Source organism: Symsagittifera roscoffensis, chromosome 9, assembly GCF_963678635.1.
Source record: "Symsagittifera roscoffensis chromosome 9, txSymRosc1.1, whole genome shotgun sequence".
Taxonomy (NCBI): Eukaryota; Metazoa; Xenacoelomorpha; order Acoela; family Convolutidae; genus Symsagittifera; species Symsagittifera roscoffensis.
The window spans coordinates 9,848,539-9,866,080 of NC_087070.1; the positions used below are offsets into that span (position 1 = coordinate 9,848,539).

The window sequence follows — 17,542 nt, forward strand, 5'->3', positions numbered from 1 at the left end:
TTACATGCTTCTTCTGGAAAAGTAGACATCATTTATTACCAAGTTTTGTCAAACTAGATGTAATTTAGTGAACATCGTTGAACCAAAAAAGCTGCTAAAAATTGATAGAAACTACATGTCTAAAAAACTATTTATCATGAGAGCTGTACCAACATGAAACAACATGCAAGAGCATAACTTAAAGCAAACCTTTCAATATTTTTTGCCTCGAAAATGAAATTGGAAGCTTTTAGAAGACATTCTGGAGCAATTTTTTAAAGCCCTGTTGTTTTTTTTGATAAGTTGCTGTTTTTACTATTTTTGCTGAGGTTAGTTTAAACGATGTTCATACAGTTCTTCGGATTTAATATGAATAAAGTTTTTTTGTTAACATACTGAGGCGAAAACAAGTTTGGATCTTTTAAATCAGAATTCAACATATGATAACTTCACCCAATTTTCACTCATTTCTAGTCACTCATGAAAAAAGTTGATATGGGGGAGATTTTTAGATTATCACTTTTTAAAATCTGATCAAAAAGATGTTGCCATACTGAGGGGAAAATAATTTACAAAAAAAATTTAATTCGTGTCAAATTCATATAAGGGATTTGTGTACAACAGTTTCCTGTTTGTGTCCGTAGGCTGTAACTGTTTGAATAAAACAGTGAATTTTAGGCATTCGGCTGGATGACTCGCGTGGCTCTGAAAGCAGACAAGATGGACCACCACCCGGAGTGGTTTAATGTGTATAACAGAGTAGACGTCACACTCTCTACACACGAATGCGGAGGTGTGTCTCCGCGAGACATAGTCATGGCCCAGTTCATGGACTCAATCTAATTCCTTATGGCAACGATGCCCAAAACTTTATCTAAAAAAAACTTAAGTGATTTTTTGCGACTGAATGTTTGTAGTTAATTGGATACCTTTGGACTGTATTGAGGTCTGAATAAATTGTATTGCGCATAGATAATTTTTTTTGTTAATTGCTGATTGATTATAAAGAATGAATTCTTCCGAATTTTACCAGTATATTTGTAATCATTCGTAATTTATGAAGAATGCCTTCGATTTGGAGAGTCTAGTTTAAAAAATATCAGTTAGTGAACAAGTTTAAGAAATAAGTTCAGTAAGCCGGGAACGAGGGCCTACGACGCGAGTTTCAGAGCCAACATTTTTTAACGTGAAGTTCTAAGAAAAAGTTTTCTATCCTCTGACAATCAAAAGCATAATTGATCAGAAAGCTCAGATGACCGATCATTATAATATATTGCTAACCTTGAGGGCTCTAAATACGAGAATACGAAATTTAGGGCTAACATTGAATATTTTTTACCAATTTATTTACAACTATCTTAATTTGTTTCATTATTTTTTATTTAACTTTTTACACAAGTAAACCTTGTGTTGTGTTATTATTTGAACTTTCTTTTATTTCCAACCTAAGTCGCAAATATTATTTCGACAAAATGTGTTCTCTTTGAAAGTGTTCATGCTGATCAATAACCAGCTATTAATTACAGCCAATGCTAAGGATATCAACACAGGCTATTATACTAAAATTAGCACTTCAGCTTTAAGGTATCATGGATCTGTAGCGTAGAGGTAGGGAAGGAGACCCACAACAAAATAACATGGTTCGAACATGGACAGGGTCGGATGTTTTAAATGAACTTTTTCGTATACTAGCTAAAATGCGTCCGCTCTATAAATTGAGGCGTGTCAGTTGTTAATTTTTTAAATGCGTACTGCTAATGCTTCATAATTGCCTATACAAGCGGGTACTCTTGTATAGGTCTTGCTATTTTTTTCGGGAAAGTCTTAAAATTTGTTCACGCTCAATTTTGATTTTTCGCGGTTTGACTTGTAATTTCTTTTTAAGTTCAGTCCATTTCCATTGTTAAAAGGAGATAAAACTCCACTATCGAACAGCAAAAGCGTATAGGTCATGAAAACGTGATCATTTTCTAATTTTGAAAATGGAAATTAAATCATTAATTATCAGATTTTCCCTGCGAAATAAAAGTTTCACCTGTTGATCCAGTTTTCTCAAATTGGGTTAGTTTTAACAAAAAAAGTGTCCATCATAAATTGTTCTAAAAATTCAAAGAGCTTTATAGTCATCTAGTTTTTTTCTTCGAAATTCAAAAGTCGAAGGTTTTTGAAAAACCAGTCGGTTTTTTTTTCAGTTTCCTTGCGTTCACTCTTTTTTGAACTGTCAGTTGGTTATGTTTTTCTTAATTTAATCTGTCTGCTGCTTGCCTAAAAACGTATCTCTTGAGAATTAAACCTAGTTGTGGGATGTAGAATATTAGGAATCAACACTGTGGTTGACACAATAAATTGAAACTCAATGTTTTTACTCAAGCAAGCGCTTGTGTTATTTCACCAGTTAGCTTTTTTCCAATTGAACTTACAAAAAATTGCTCATTTATTGTTCAAGTTTAGTGTTGCATTGCTAATTTTTTTCGGAAATTTAATAGCATGCGTATTATTCGCTTTTTTGTAGCTCGCACTTGGAAGTCCGGAAAGTGAAATCGTATTGTTGTGAAGCTCAAATGTCGTATGGGACTAGTTCATTTTACTTTCGAATCTTTTGAAAATTTTTGTTTTTTTTTTGCTTTCAAAAGCTACCGAGGGCCATTTTTTCCTTTGCGATTGTAAAATGCAGCTTCACCACAGGCAATTTTTTTTTATTGATTTGTTTTTTTTTCGATTGCTGTTTTTCTTTTAGATAGTAAACTCTTGAAGCCGGATAAATTTGGCTACTATATGTTAATTATTGAAAATGGGGTGGCCAGTCAATAAGCATAATGGTCTAAGAGAAGTAAAGCTTCAAGATCAGAAAAACAAAAAAATATCAGTTTTCATAAACTAATCGGTAAATTAGTTATCAGAAATGTGAATAACCAAAGCAACGAACATTTTATGCATCATTTGAGAAATTTAATCACAATTTTTTTTTTTAAATAAGCGAAAAAGTCAATGCATAATTTATTAGTTTTCTTGGTATTTTTTGAAGATTCTAACATTTGTTTTTATCAAGTAGCTCGTATAAATCAAAATAAATTAACATTTTTCTGTTTTTCTGCTCTTGGTCCCATTCTGCACTTGGACCATTCTGCTTATTTCTGCGCCTCCTGAAGATGGTCGTTGTGGGCAAAATCTCCAATATGCAAACACCGAAATGTACTTGTTTGGTGCCAATGACAAGTTGATTGGTTCCGCCCACTTCCTAAGAACAATAGCCAGCATGGGATTCTAGCATACGCCTGTGGTTGGTCACCGTATTCGTATCCACTAGACTAACTAGATCCAAAAATTTATTGACATACAGAATTTAAAATCCTTCTGTGAGAATTAACCCATATTTTGAGCACTTTCCCTGGCATAATGTTTTCACAAGGGACCACAGCTTTTTTGAGGGCCCAAAATTGTAATTTAGTACCTACCGAAATGCCAAACTGTGTATATGAACACGAGCGCGAAGCAGAATCCTTAATTTTCAAAGAACGAACTCCAAAATGATTGAAAATTTTGTAGGTTCTATGTTTGTTTCATCGGACGAGAGAGTGTGACAAAATTTAATCAAGTGGCATAGTAGGATTGAAAACGAAACTTTTTTCAAACCAGTTTTTTTGCAGTTCAAAACAGGGGTGCACAGAAATTAATTGATCATGTGAAAATAAATTTTTTTTACGTAGCAATAATTAATTATATCGCGAAGATATTCAAAATAATGATTGCAAAAATTGAAATATTGCAAAAAATAAGTTTTTGCTGAATTTGTATTCAGGTAAGTTCTTACTTTCATACTTTTTCTGACACAGTTGATTCACTCCAAAAGTTTCGGCTGACAGTCTAACGCGAAAGAATAAGCTGGAGCAATTAAGATGTCGTATGCCAAACTGTCTGAAAACGAACAAAAGCATTTTAAACAAACTAGTTGCAACGATTGCGTTTTGTCGCCATCCTAGGTTCTACTAGGCCCAATAAAAAATTGCTAGTAAAATAACTGCAACACATACAAAAAGTTATCTATTTCACTGAATTTTTATTGCGATAAAAATTTTTGTGATTGATTTAATTCTCGCATATCTCGAGAAAAGTAGAACCTAGGATGGTGAGAAAATGCAATCGCTGCAACTAAATTGTTTACAATGCTTTTGTTTGCTTTCAGACAGTTTGGCATACGATCTCTTAATTGCTCCAGCTTATTCATTCGCGTTAGACTGTCAGCCGAAAGTTTTGGAGTGAATCAACAATCAACTGTGTCAGAAAAAGTATGAAAGTAAGAATTTACCTGAATACAAATTCAGCAAAAACTTATTTTTTGCAATATTTCAATTTTTGCAATCATTATTTTGAATATCTTCGCGATATAATTAATTATTGCTACTTAAAAAAAATTTATTTTCACATGATCAATTAATTTCTGTGCACCCCTGTTTTGAACTGCAAAACAACTGGTTTGAAAAAAAAATTCGTTTTCAATCCTACTAAGCCACTTGAAAAATTTTTGCCACACTTGCTTTTCCGATGAAGCACACATAGAATCTACAAAATTTTCCATCATTTTGGAATTCGTTCTTTGAAAATTAAGGATTATGCTTCGCGCTCGTGTTCATATACACAGTTTGGCATTTCGGTAGCTACTAAATTACAACTTTGGGCCCTGAAAAATGCTGCGGTCCCTATTAAAAACATTATGCCAGAGAAAGGGCTCAAGATGTGGGTTAATTCTCACAGAAAGGTTTTAAATTCTGTATGTCCATAAATATTTGGATTTAGTTAGTCTAGTTGATACGAACACGGTTACCAACGACAAGTCGAATGCTAGAGAATCCCATGCTGGCTATTGTTTTTAGGAAGTGGGCGGAACCAGTCAACTTGTCATTGGCACCAAACAAGTACATTTCGGTGTTTGCATATTGGAGATTTTGCCCACAACGACCATCTTCAGGAGGCGCAGAAATGAGCAGAATGGTCCAAGTGCAGAATGGGGCCAAGAGCAGAAAAAAGTTAATTCATTTTGGTTTGTACGAGCTACTTGATTTAACAAATATCAGAATCGTTAAAAAATACCAAGAAAACGAATAAATTATGCATTGAGTTTTTCGCTTAATTTTTTTTTCAATTCTTGATTAAATTTCTCAAATGATGCGTAAAATGTTCGTTGCTTCGGTTATTGAAAACGAAATTATTGGATTGAAATCGAATTTTTTTTCAAACCAGTTTTATTTTGCAGTTCGAAACAGGGGTCACAGAAATTAGTTGATCATGTGAAGATCAGTTTTTTTTTAACGTAGCAATAATTTTTTATATTGCGGAGATATTCTAAATAATGATTGCAAAAAATAAGTTTTTGCTGAATTTGTATTCAGGGAAATTCCTACTTTCATACTTATTCTGACACAGTTGATTCACTCCAAAAGTTTCGGCTGACAGTCTAGCGCGAATGAATAAGCTGGAGCAATTAAGAGGTCGTATGCCAAACTGTCTGAAAGCGAACAAAAGCATTTTAAACTAGTTGCAACGGTTGCATTTTCTCACCATCCTAGGTTCTACTTTTTTCGAGATATGCGAGAATTAAATGCAAACATAAAAACTTTATCGCAAAAAAAATTTAAGTAAAATAGATTAAGTGAAAATTAAGTGAAATTAAGCTCAAGATAACTTTTTTATGTGTTGCAGTTTTTTTGTTAGCAATTTTTTATTGGGCACCCCTGGAGCAAAGTGGTATTATAACTCTGGATCTCTGATTAGCAAGTGAAGTATTATCGAGTCAACTACTAGAAGTGTTAACAACTTTTCCAAAAAGAAACACCCTGTGCCCCTTCATTCGGTGGGAATTTTCGTCAATTCTGTCAAATCTTCAAAATAGTTTATATTAAATACGATTAATGTACTAGCTGAAAATTTCAAATGGGTGATATGTTACAATAGATTTTAATTGTGAACTATTTGAGCATAGTGAATGTAATCACTGAGGAAAAAAAACGTTTGAGTTTTTGGCGGTTAGCTCGCTGGCCAGAGTTTTGGTTTGGCCGGGGCCAACGCGTGGCTCGATAAACACGGAAAGTTGCAATCGTTATATCCTATGGCTACTACAATTGCTTGGTGATATGTTCAAATAGGTGGTAATTTTCTGAAAAAGTTGAGCATAGTGCATGTATTGAATTTGAGAACTATAATGCATAGTATAGTCTTTTAATTTTAATCAATTGTTTATGCTACTACAATAATTTTTATAAATAAATTTACTTTGCAAGATGAAATGTTATTCAAAAATTCAAATGATAAACTTCTACCGAAAAAATTTGATTTTTGAAAAATATTATAATCACTGTCGAAGTATAACAAAGAGTGACCCACCTATTTAACTTGAATCTGCCTGCAACCTGTTGTAATATATCACCTTCAACAAGTTTTTTGTCCTGAGTGGCGTCTACTGAGAAAAAGTCGAAGAACGGATTTAATACTTATGTACACTAGTGGACAAAATTAAGTGCAAATTCAGGTTTTTACTTTCTAAAATGCCTGTTTCAAATGTCCATTTTGGACAAGTTTTTCTTCAATTTTCAGTGAAAATTTTACTTAGGCAAAGAGCAAATAATCAGAGCTACTCTTCATGAAACTATCAAAATTTGGCTTCAAAGACTTACCAGTTTTTTTCGGGTCTAAAAATGCCAGTTTTCCTCATCTGCGCTAAATTTCACATCGTAGTGAATTCTTCCTCGAATAAACGGAAAAAAAATTGTTCAGCGAGAAAATAAACAATCAGTGTGAAAACTTTGCTAAACACGGTTGTTTCTCACATTTTCACGCGAGGTAAAATTCGTAGCAAATGAAGAAAACTGGCATTTTTAGACCCGGAAAAAACTGGTAAGACTTTGAGATCAAATTTTGATAGTTTTAGGAAGGGTAGCTCTGATCATTTGCTCTAGGCCTATGTCAATATTTTACTGAAAATCGAAGGAAAGGTTGTTTAAAATGGACATTGAAAACGGACTTTTTAGAGAGTAAAACCTGAATTTGCGCTTAATAGTTTCCATTAGAGTAGGTCGCAATGATTTTGTTTTTTTTTCAGCAAAATCAAGCAAGTTATTCAGGCTCAATTTTATTTTGCTGCGGTTTGTTCATTTTCTTTGTTAAAAGAAGGCAAAGGGCACTATCGAACTGCCAAAATGTTTAGGTCACAAAAAACGTGATTGATTTCTTTCAAAAATGAATCTAATTATCAGACATCCTAGCGAAACAAAAATTTTGCCTTTTGATCCAGTTTTCTCAAATTGCGTTAATTTTGTCAAAAAAGTTTCAATCATAAATGCATGTTTTGATATCGAACTTGTTTTTTAATCAAACACATTTCTTCTAAAGAGCATTTTCTGATTAATATCAGAACTTTGTACAATAAATTGGAAAGATTTACCATCTGCAAATAATTTGTTAAGTTCAGAGGCTTTGGAAATTTTGGCTAGTCTGAGATTTTTTTTCTGATATATATTGCTCTTTTCAAACGCAATCAGCTCAGCAATTCAACTTGAACTGATCTAAACTTTTTTTTCTTGTTAATACATGATTTGCAAAGTATCACTTTTCTTAGAGCCTGAGAAAGATTTCATACAAAACCTGATTTAAACAAAAATAAGCTTTTGCTGTGAAAATAGCTCAGAAGGTTACGAACATATATTTTTTCAAATTGGTGTCGTTTTTTGTGCATGAAATAATTAAAGCAAGCCTTGAAATTAGAGATATTTGAAATCATAGTAAAAATGAGCAACAGTTTTTGTCTAAAATAGTGCAACAAATCATTATAAAGATAATTTCTAATTCTTTTTCATTTTTTCTAAAGATTTTTTTTTTAATTTTGAAGTTTTTCATTCCCAAAATGTCGCTCTAGTAGCTTTCGGAAACTAACTTTACCGAAAAAAAAACTAAATTTTTGGGGCTTGAACAAACTTTCACGGCTCATCGTTCTTTAAAAGGCCTCCTCGCTCTCTATACTCGCCGCTTGAAATGGAAACAAAATCAATGGTTTCACTGGAACAATTTTCTGAAACTTTTCATAATTCGTTCGAATCACGGCTGAAAAAGCATCATTTTGATTTTTTGCTCAACCCAATACTACACTAGAGAATTTTAGTAAGCGTTAAGTAATATTATTTCTGGTGGCAAATTTATGGCATTTTGATAGCATGTGCTTTGTCATTCGAGTATTTATAAGTTAACGCAGTTAACACAATTGCATTTTGATTCTTCAAATGAATCGAAAAATGCTATTTGTTTCAAGCAACATAACAATCATAAAAACTCGATTTCAGAAATTTTCCAACTCATTATATCCCGCAATTTTTAAAATGCATGATTTATACATAATTTGGCTTGGTGTTTTCCAGTTTATTACATGCAAAGTTGGTGTGGATGCTTTTAGTTGGCTATATTCAAAATTATTACTTGCAATGTTTTGCATATTTGTAATTGGTGCCTTCTTTGTTGCATCGCATTGAAAGTTTTGTAGAATACGTAGCTGCTTTATTTGCGACTAGTGTTTGCCGATTGTTGAGCGTTCGTGGTCGAGAGGGCAGTGCGTGAGACTCCAATTCTTGAGGTCGCACGTTCGCAACCAATACGTAGCAAAGTTTTACTAATTCGGAGCTGATTTTTTTTCTTCTTATTTCACTTCATAAAGCTGCTTTTTTGTCGTGTTCTTGTAGTGTTTGGAAAGCGCAGCTTCGCCTCTAAGTAATGGTTTTTGTGGTACCTGATTTTGCGTGGTAAGCAAACAAACTAAGACAGCTGAATACAATGCTCCTCCCTTTTTCAAAGTTCAGAATTTACTTCATAGTTCACTGGCCATAAAAAGCAGTCAGAACTTTCAACGATTTAGTACGACCCTCGGAGCAGCAACTTTTCGACTGATTGCAGAACCCTTTGATTACGCTCCCCTAAATTAGTAGCGCTCCCCATATATGAAGATTCATTTCAGACTAATTCTTACGCTTCTGATTAACCAGTAAGCGTTATCAAATCGGAATATATATATTTTTTCCAGCCAATCAAAATTTCCATCGGATCTTCTTTTTGAAGATATCGATATTTTTTTTCGAAACTTGTTTTTTTTTATGTTGGAACAATTATTTTCAGTTTTTCATTTTTACTAAGATCAAATTTTGTTCTTTTTTTCTACTTACTTGGTTTAAAAGTTTCCGTTTATTTTTTATTATTGTTTAAGTGGTTGCTAAGAAAAAGATTTTTAATAATCGCAACTTCAAAACAAAACGTATGTTTTTGCATTTTCTTGCAGTCTTTCGTTTTTGCAGCGTTTTTTTAGCTGAACTGTTTGCGTTAGATGTTTCTTTTATTTACCTTAATTATGCATGAAATGTTTGTTGCTTTGCTATTATTGACGTTTCTGATAATTAAATTACCGATTAGTTTATAGAAGTTGATATTTTTCTATTTTTCTGCTCTTGGACCCATTCTGCTCCTAGACCATTCTGCTTATTGACTGGTCACCCCCGTGCTTATTTATTTGTACTCCGTTTAGTCTCTCTCTCTCTCTATATATATATATATATATTAATCTATATTTACTATGTCTATTATTATGCGCTAACGCTCTATACGACTCCCTTCAAGGCCACTTTTGACCAGTTAAAGCGTGTGGATGTTTATCTTGCCCTATAGCCAATGTTGTTCTATAGCCAGTTATTTTATTCGAGTAACTTATCTATTCAATGCAAAACAGCGTTTTTAAACGTTTCTTCTAAAGTTTCCGATAAAGTTTATCTAACTAATAACTTTACATGTTCTATCTATTTATATTACTTTAAAAATTACTATTTGCTTTTAACCCTTCCATCTTAAATCAGTAGTGGGCAGGTTATGTCACTGGCTATATATGATCGCATGCATGTTTATCTCCTAAGACCATAAAGAGCAGTCCGAACTTTCAACGAATTAGTACGACCCTCGGAGCAGCAATTTTTCGACTGATTGCAGAACCCTTAGACATTTGATTACGCTCCCCTAAATTAGTAGCGCTCGCCATGTAAATGAAGATTCATTTCAGACTAATTCTTACGCTTCTGGTTAACCAGCGAGCGTTATCAATTCTATATATTTATAAATCTTTTCCAGCTAAACAAAATTTCCATCAGATTTTTATTGAAGATATCGATATTTTAAATACCGATTTTATTCGAAACTTGTTTTTTTTATGTTGGATAAATTGTTTTCAGTTTTTCATTTTTTACCAAGTTCATTATTTTGTTGTTTTTGTTCCGACTTTCGATACGAAAGTAACGGAGTATTTGTGCTCGGAGTGGGTTTTTTTCTTCGGACAATTTTCTACTATTTAACTAGCCATTTTTGACGGAATTTTTTTATCATTCGAAAGGTATTGTTGTCCTGAGCTTAAATTTGAAAACATGTTTCACCTGTGATCATTTTTCGTAAAAATATGAGGGTTTAAAAGTTGCCATTTTGGCCATTTTGACCAATTTGTGACAATTAACGCGCGATATAATTCGAGCTATTGCGTAAGCGGAGATTTAATCCGTTCTAGAAATTGTTCCAAATTGATTGAACGAATCGTTTTTGCCATTATTGAGTTGTTACAAGGAAATAAATCTATTCTTTTCTACTTTATATGGCCTGTGGGGGGATGATTTTCCTACAAAATTTCAAATTTTAGAAAAAAAGTTTCATTTTGTTTTATTTCATTTAATTTCTTAATGTTATTACTGCTCCATAAACCTTAAAAGGCAGTCGGAACATTCAGGGCTTCGCCCTGATACGAGCAGTCTTATTCTTTTTCTATTTATTTGGCTTAAAAAGTTTCCGTTTATTTTGTATTATTGATTTAGTGGGTGCTAAGAAAGGGATTTTTAATAATCGCAACTTCAAAACAAAACGTATGTTTTTGCATTTTCTTGCAGTCTTTCGTTTTTGCAGCGTTTTTTTAGCTGAACTGTTTGCTATAGATGTTTGCTTTATTTTCCTTCCGTTCTATGACGTCGAACCTTTTAAAAAAACCAGCTGGATAATTTCCATTTTTTTGTCTCATGAATATAAATGGGAGGTGGTGCAAAAAGCAGAATGGTCTAAGAGCAGAAAAACTGAAAAATATTAATTTTTATTGATTTATACGGCCTAATTGATTAATTAATTATTATAGTTGTCAATAATACCAAGAAAATGAATAAAATATGCATGAAATTTGCATAAACTACTGCTTATTTGGTAATATTGACAATTCTTATACTTCACCGATTAGAGGATTAAATTTGATATTTTTCTGTTTTTCTGCTTTTGGGCCCATTCTGCTCCTAGACCATTCTGCTTATTGACTGGCCGCCCAATCGCGTATTCCGACTCGTCAGTAAGCAGATAATTACTTTATTAACCAATCAGAATCGAGACAAGGAAGAAATTAATAAATTTTAATTATTTATTTCGAAAGTTTGCTTTCTCATCTCGATTCTGATTGGTTAAAACAGTGTTTGTCTGCTTACTGACGAGTAGTGTTTGTCTGCTTACTGACGAGTAAGAATACGCGGTTGATTAAATACAGACCGCACTCCCGATCTATTTTAACTGGGAGCTGTTCTGCTGAAAAGCGATCCGTTCTTTCTGTAATATTTCTCAGAAATTAAAAACAAACGTGCGGGGAAAAAACAACATTGAGTGCGCGGAAAAAGCAATTCCTAAAACGCGCGGAGTGATGAACAAGAACCACGGCGAATAGTGTTTTTTGTGTGTTTGTGTACTCATATATGGGTGCCGGACATCAAGCCGACGGGACTTCAAGCCGAATCGTAAAATTAGGGACTTCAAGCCGAAAATTTTCTCATTAAGTCATGAAATAAGGTTATTTTGAAAACTTTTTTAAAAGAATTTCTCAATTTCATGATCTTTATTCGGTAATTAATAGCGTTTTCACGAAATTTAAAGCTCCAAATGAAGTATAGGAAAAGTGAAAAATAAAACACGGTTGAAGGTAATTTTCTTGTTTATAATTTATGCATTTCAAAAAACGGCTGATATTATTAACTTATGCCAATCATAAGTAATTCATTGTCATAAATAACGCTTATTATGGACTAAACTAGCCTGAAATTTTGAAAAGAAACGTTTTACAGATGAAAAAAATAATGGTTTGAGGTGCTTGTAAAGTTTAATTTTCGGCCTGAAGTCCCTTCGGCTTGAAGTCCCGTCGGCTTGTTGTCCTAGACCCCTCATATATATACTATTTTAAGGAGTGCAGCCAGTATTTAGACAGCCGCGTATTCATACTGGTCAGTATTTAGACAAATACTGTATGAACCAATCAGAATCGAGAAAAAACATAAATAATCCAAAATAAATAATAATTATTTATTAATTTCTTCTTTGTCTCGATTCTGATTGGTTGAAACAGCATTTGTCTAAATACTGACCAGTCTGAATACGAGGTTGTCTAAATACTGACATGTAACCAAATAAATAATAATTATTTATTAATTTCTTCTTTGTCTCGATTCTGATTGGTTGAAACAGCATTTGTCTAAATACTGACCAGTCTGAATACGAGGTTGTCTAAATACTGACATGTAACCCTATTTTAAACAGCTTTAAAATTGTTTCCATAACAACTACGTGGCTCAGAAGACAAGTCCTTATTTTGCACCTTTATTTCACATATTTTATCCAGCATCCTAATAATGGAAAGAATTTTCATCTATCTGGACGATGCGGAACATCCGAAAGCATTTAGAAAAGGTGATAATATTCTCGATCGGATTGCTCGTGAGTTTCAAAAAGAGCATCCGCCGCAAATCCTGTATGACATAACGGAAGATGAAGAAAATCGCGAGCCGATAGCCACCGAAAATCACACATTGGTTGCTGGAAGATCTTACCTGTGGAAGTTGGCCGAGGAAAAATGGCAGGACAAAGAGTTGGTGCAAAACGCATTGTTTTGTTCACGTGCTGCTTTCGAAGATAGACCCTTGAATTATCTGAAAGAGAATAAGAGATTTCACAGTGTAGCTCTTTTGATAGCGGCGAATGTTTACTTTGACAAACAAGCTGCTTCCGTATTTATATCACGTTCAGAAGGAACGGGCAAACAAAAAAAGACGCTAATTATTGCGTTCAGAGGAACCAAAACTCTTGAAGACGTTGTGGCAGACTTCAAAATTGGGTTCAAGACCGATTTGAATTTCGTTGGGAAAATTCATGGTGGCTTTTTAGAGCGAATGCAATCTGTTTCTACTGAGAAAATTTTCGAGATCGCCAACATAAACCAAGTTGATCAGATCTTAACTTGCGGGAGCTCTCTTGGAGGCGCAGTGTCTTCACTAATTCATATGAAGATGCTATCAGAACTTGAGAGCGCCGGCAATGATCCTGTAATAGATCCGAAGAACCTTGTGAACGTGACCTTTGCAGCTCCTATGCTCGGCAATTACGAGTTTGCAAAACACGTTGAGCTGAAACGGTATGCAAGAAACATGTTTCATTTTGCATACGTTGGTGACATTGTTCCGATTGTCTTGTCAGTTGGGCATGTTTTTGAGGTTTTAAAGCAAAATGTGCCCTCTGGGGTCATAGGCGTCCCGGGTGTCATTTCTTCACATCTTCAAAAAGCCATACCTTTGTTCAAGTTTTGTCTAACGGTCGCAGCAAATGTATTGGAAAATCCAGTGGTGAAGAATATACAGGGAGCACTGGAATCTCTGAAAGCTCCTCCGTCGACTCTGCATAATGAATATACTGAGTTAAACTACGTTCCAATTGGAAAACATTTGCTAATTCAGAAGTTAGACCAGAGTGTGAGCATTGAACATCTGAAGAATAACCCTAAAATAGTCGAAAGAGTTCTCCAGTCGGCGATTGAGTTCGCTGTCAAACATTCTCTGCATATTCGCAAATTCCACTCACTTAATAATTATCGAGATCTCATTAAGTCTTATTTAGGTGGGTTCAAGTCGTTCCAAAATACACCGATTTGCATTGAAAAGAAGGACTGCAGAATTTTCTTAGGAGAAAATGGTCACACCTACCAATTTGAAAGCGTCTGTTTGTTTTCCTGCGGAGCTTCTTGCATCAACACTCAGCCTTTGAGCCAAGAGTGTCGAGACGTCGTGTTTTGCAAGACCTGCTACGAGGATCCGGAAGCCATCGAGCACTTCTTCCATGTAACTTGCTCAGAAGAGTTTCATGTCAATCAAAAGGCAAATCACGTGACTCAAATGTTCGAATGGGAAAAGTTCAAGGACAATCCGGACGAATGGAAACGGATCTTCTATGATCCGGATGTAGACAGGCAAAGACGGCAGTTTTGGCAGGTTGTGCGAAGTGCTGCCAGTACCGCCGCAGTTCCAGTCAAACAAGTTCTTCAAAGCATAAAGTATAGCGATCGAGCTCTCATATTGGCGACAGAGTTGGCTGAAACCGTTGGAACGAGAGGGCTTCTAAACGTGACTTTGTCCTCAGCTAAGGCAAACGCAATTGGCGCAGCTGTGATGTTTGGAGCCAATTTAGCTATTGACGTCGTGCAACTTTTCCGCGGTAAGATCACTGCGAAACAGTTTGCGGTAGCCACATTTGAGAACTTCGCTTCAAGTGTAACTTCCGGAGTTGTGAGTTGGGGATGTTCTGCTGCAGGTGCCTTTGTAGGGAGCTTCTTGGGACCAATTGGAACCGTGGTGGGTTTTTTTGCAGGTGGGCTAATTGGAGGTTTTGCTGGTTACTGGTCTGGTAAAATGGGCGCCAAGAAAATTGCAGAGGAAATGGGATGGTGCAAAATACCAGAGGACGAACAGAAAGCCGATGTGATTGTGGACGCGCTGTTAATTTTGGAAGTTCCTCTTCCGAATGGAAATGTGGCAGAAATAAGAGAGGAGGATGTTATGAAATGCTTCAGGAGGAAAGCGTTGCGACATCACCCAGACAAGTTGCCGGCAGATGCATCTGAGAAGGAGAAGTCCGAATGCCTGATGGCGTGGGGGTTAATCGACTTCTCAAGAACTACACTAGTATCATATAGCAGGGACCCCCAGTCTCTTTCAGGAAAAGTGGTGGAGTTAGTCAACAAAAATTGGAAGCAAAAAAGGGATCAAGTCGATATGCAGCTGATGGAGAAAAAAATCAAAGAACTTAGAAAAATGCACAAGGCTGAGCTAGCGGTTAAAAAAGCGTAAGCATGTCAAAATTCACACAAAAGCTGACTAACTATCTTTTTCCATTCGAGTTCAAATTGAATCATTTTCTTTGGCATATGCCACATGGTAGAACTGAAGTTGAATAGATACTTTGTGTTCCGACCACACATTGTAGAGCTAAGTATTCGTGTGTATCTATTTTCATGAAATCATTTACCACAAGGAAACCTTGTAAATCGCCGAGTGAGTTATCATAATCAAGTCCTTGCCTTTGATGCTAACGTTGAGCAAAAACGAGCAAAACTTTGGTAGTTGGCGATCATTTTAAGTAAAATTATTTAAATAAATTGAATGTTTTTTTAAATCGAAAATTCGAAAACTAACAGCAGTTGAAGTTCGGACTGAAAATTAAAAAGATTCTCCAGTTTTTCTCAATTTTTTGAAAACCTTTTTTTGATTTTTCAAATACGCATAAAAAGTTTTTTTATTGATACCACTTGTGGCCCGTTGCGAGCTTTATTTGAGGTTGTCAAAATTGACTGGGTAAAAATGAGCCTATGAGATAATTGCATCCATTCTTTCGATAGTGGTCGGAACAATAATTGCTTAATTATGGAATGAAATATAATTAAATATAAGTGCTTTAATGATAGTATACGAATTAAGTACATGTTGTTATATTAGCCTAAAAATGTTATTTCTGATATTTTCTGTGATTCCTGATTTTTCCTGTACACAAAATATGGTCGAAAATATAAGGCATCATTAACTAGAATTTGTTATAATAACTAACTGGCAAAAAAAGAGATTTTATAATGGTTCAAGTAGACTGATTGAAGCTTACAAACAATCGGCAACTTTGGTAAATTTTATAATCTTTGCTTGTCGGTTAAATTTATTTAAATTAGATCTTTCCTGTAGCTCTTTCATTAACATCTTTGTTTAATCTCTTTAAAGTATATTATACGTTAATGCTTCGATGTTTTTGGTGTTATGTAGATATTATAGCGTGCTTTTGATACTTCTGTTTGATTAGCATCTGGTGAAGTTGAAAAATAAATTTAGTTTTGCGATTCTTTTCCCTTTTTGAGTCAGATAACAGGAAAAATCTGGTTCAACCTAAAAAAAGTTTTGCTCCTTAAGTAATACTTGAAGATATTAACGATATGCAGATACTACGCTCAACTCGCCAGTGGTTTTACTTCGCCTCGAATTCTTTTTCCTTTTTGGCCTCGAGTTCTTCAGCGTAGAGTCGCTATAGTGTTTTACCGCTCATTAATCCGACTATTCCGCTCGAAAAAGCTATAAAAAACGGGAAAACTCCGGCTAATTATATTTGCAATAGGGTACTAGAATTTCTTTTTAGCGGAATTTTGTTCACATCAGTCATCTCCTGGAGGGCTCTGCTGGTGTATAAGTACAACAGAAGTTTATTGAGCCAATTTGTTTTCATGTTTCATAACTTGTTTAGATTAGGCAAAATATTTTCTGAGCTGGCCAAAAAAAAACACTATTTTGCCAAAATCTTGAAAACCAGCAAATTTTTCAAATTTTTTGATTCCATGTTTCCAGATGTGATTGTTTGTTTTGTCTGTGTATGTTTCCCACCTTAAACAGATCTCTAAATATTTCAGCTCAAATTGTCCAATTATATCAAAGTTTAGCTTAAGCACTGCTTAGGTTGTTCAAAAAAGAGTCTGGGCAAAAGATCGTCCTCCACGCCCTGCTCAGCAATCTGCACTTATCAACCTATAACGGATTCCTGGGAGCACTTAAATCGCTCATCTGTGACGTAACCCGGGGAAAATTTTCGCTCAATTTTGGAATTGCGACATTGAAAGGTTTTAGGATCAAGTAAAGGGATGTTATTTTCACCTCTGTTGGAGCTATCTGCGTATTGGACCTTAAGAAGACTTACGAATCAAGCAAGGAGCTAGTCCTAGTGCTGCTTATGGTTTACGCCCTTGGTTATATACCGGTGTCATAAGTGAAAATCGCTTTTGACTTAGTAATTGAGGATTTATGCAATAAGGTAACCAAATTAGGATCCATCACAAAATGATCTAGCATAACAAGACAAACTTACTGCTTCTTTCCAAAAACATTATTCCTAAAATGGGCACTGATTAGCCAAAAGACATACCGTTTTCTTTTAATGCAGCCATTTTTTCAACATGTAAATTCCTTGAGAAACTTTTTAAATTTTTTTTTTGTATTTTTTTCACTATTGTCGGATCATTCCGTGCTACTTGCACAGTAAGCGGCTATCTTTGTTAGGTTTTGTTTTAGTTTTGCCTGTTTTGTCTTTAAATTAAACTTGTCTGATAAAATTTCTTAAGACACCTTGCAACCGCCCTCAGAACGCATAAACCCAAGGCTACAACTCATATTCGAAAAAGCTATCGCTA

At 34.6% G+C, this 17,542-nt stretch overlaps 1 protein-coding gene across 2 annotated transcripts; it reads left to right on the forward strand.

Moving 5' to 3' along the window:
• Positions 1–10,930: 10,930 nt before the first annotated feature.
• LOC134854115 (uncharacterized) lies at positions 10,931–15,316 on the forward strand. 2 transcript variants are annotated; one of them, XM_063870233.1, is made up of 2 exons: positions 10,931–10,959; positions 12,598–15,316. In XM_063870233.1, the coding sequence occupies exon 2, from the start codon at positions 12,690–12,692 to the stop codon at positions 15,171–15,173; it is 2,484 nt and encodes an 827-aa protein (XP_063726303.1). In that variant the 5' UTR covers positions 10,931–10,959; positions 12,598–12,689; the 3' UTR covers positions 15,174–15,316. The 2 variants fall into 2 exon arrangements, with proteins under 2 accessions (XP_063726303.1, XP_063726302.1); XM_063870232.1 differs by lacking the exon at positions 10,931–10,959 and adding an exon at positions 11,599–11,733.
• Positions 15,317–17,542: the final 2,226 nt, after the last annotated feature.

What these genes read in the sequence shown, in the direction of transcription:
- LOC134854115 (XM_063870233.1), top strand. Translation starts at nt 12,690, where the DNA reads ATGGAAAGAATTTTCATCTATCTGGACGATGCGGAACATCCGAAAGCA.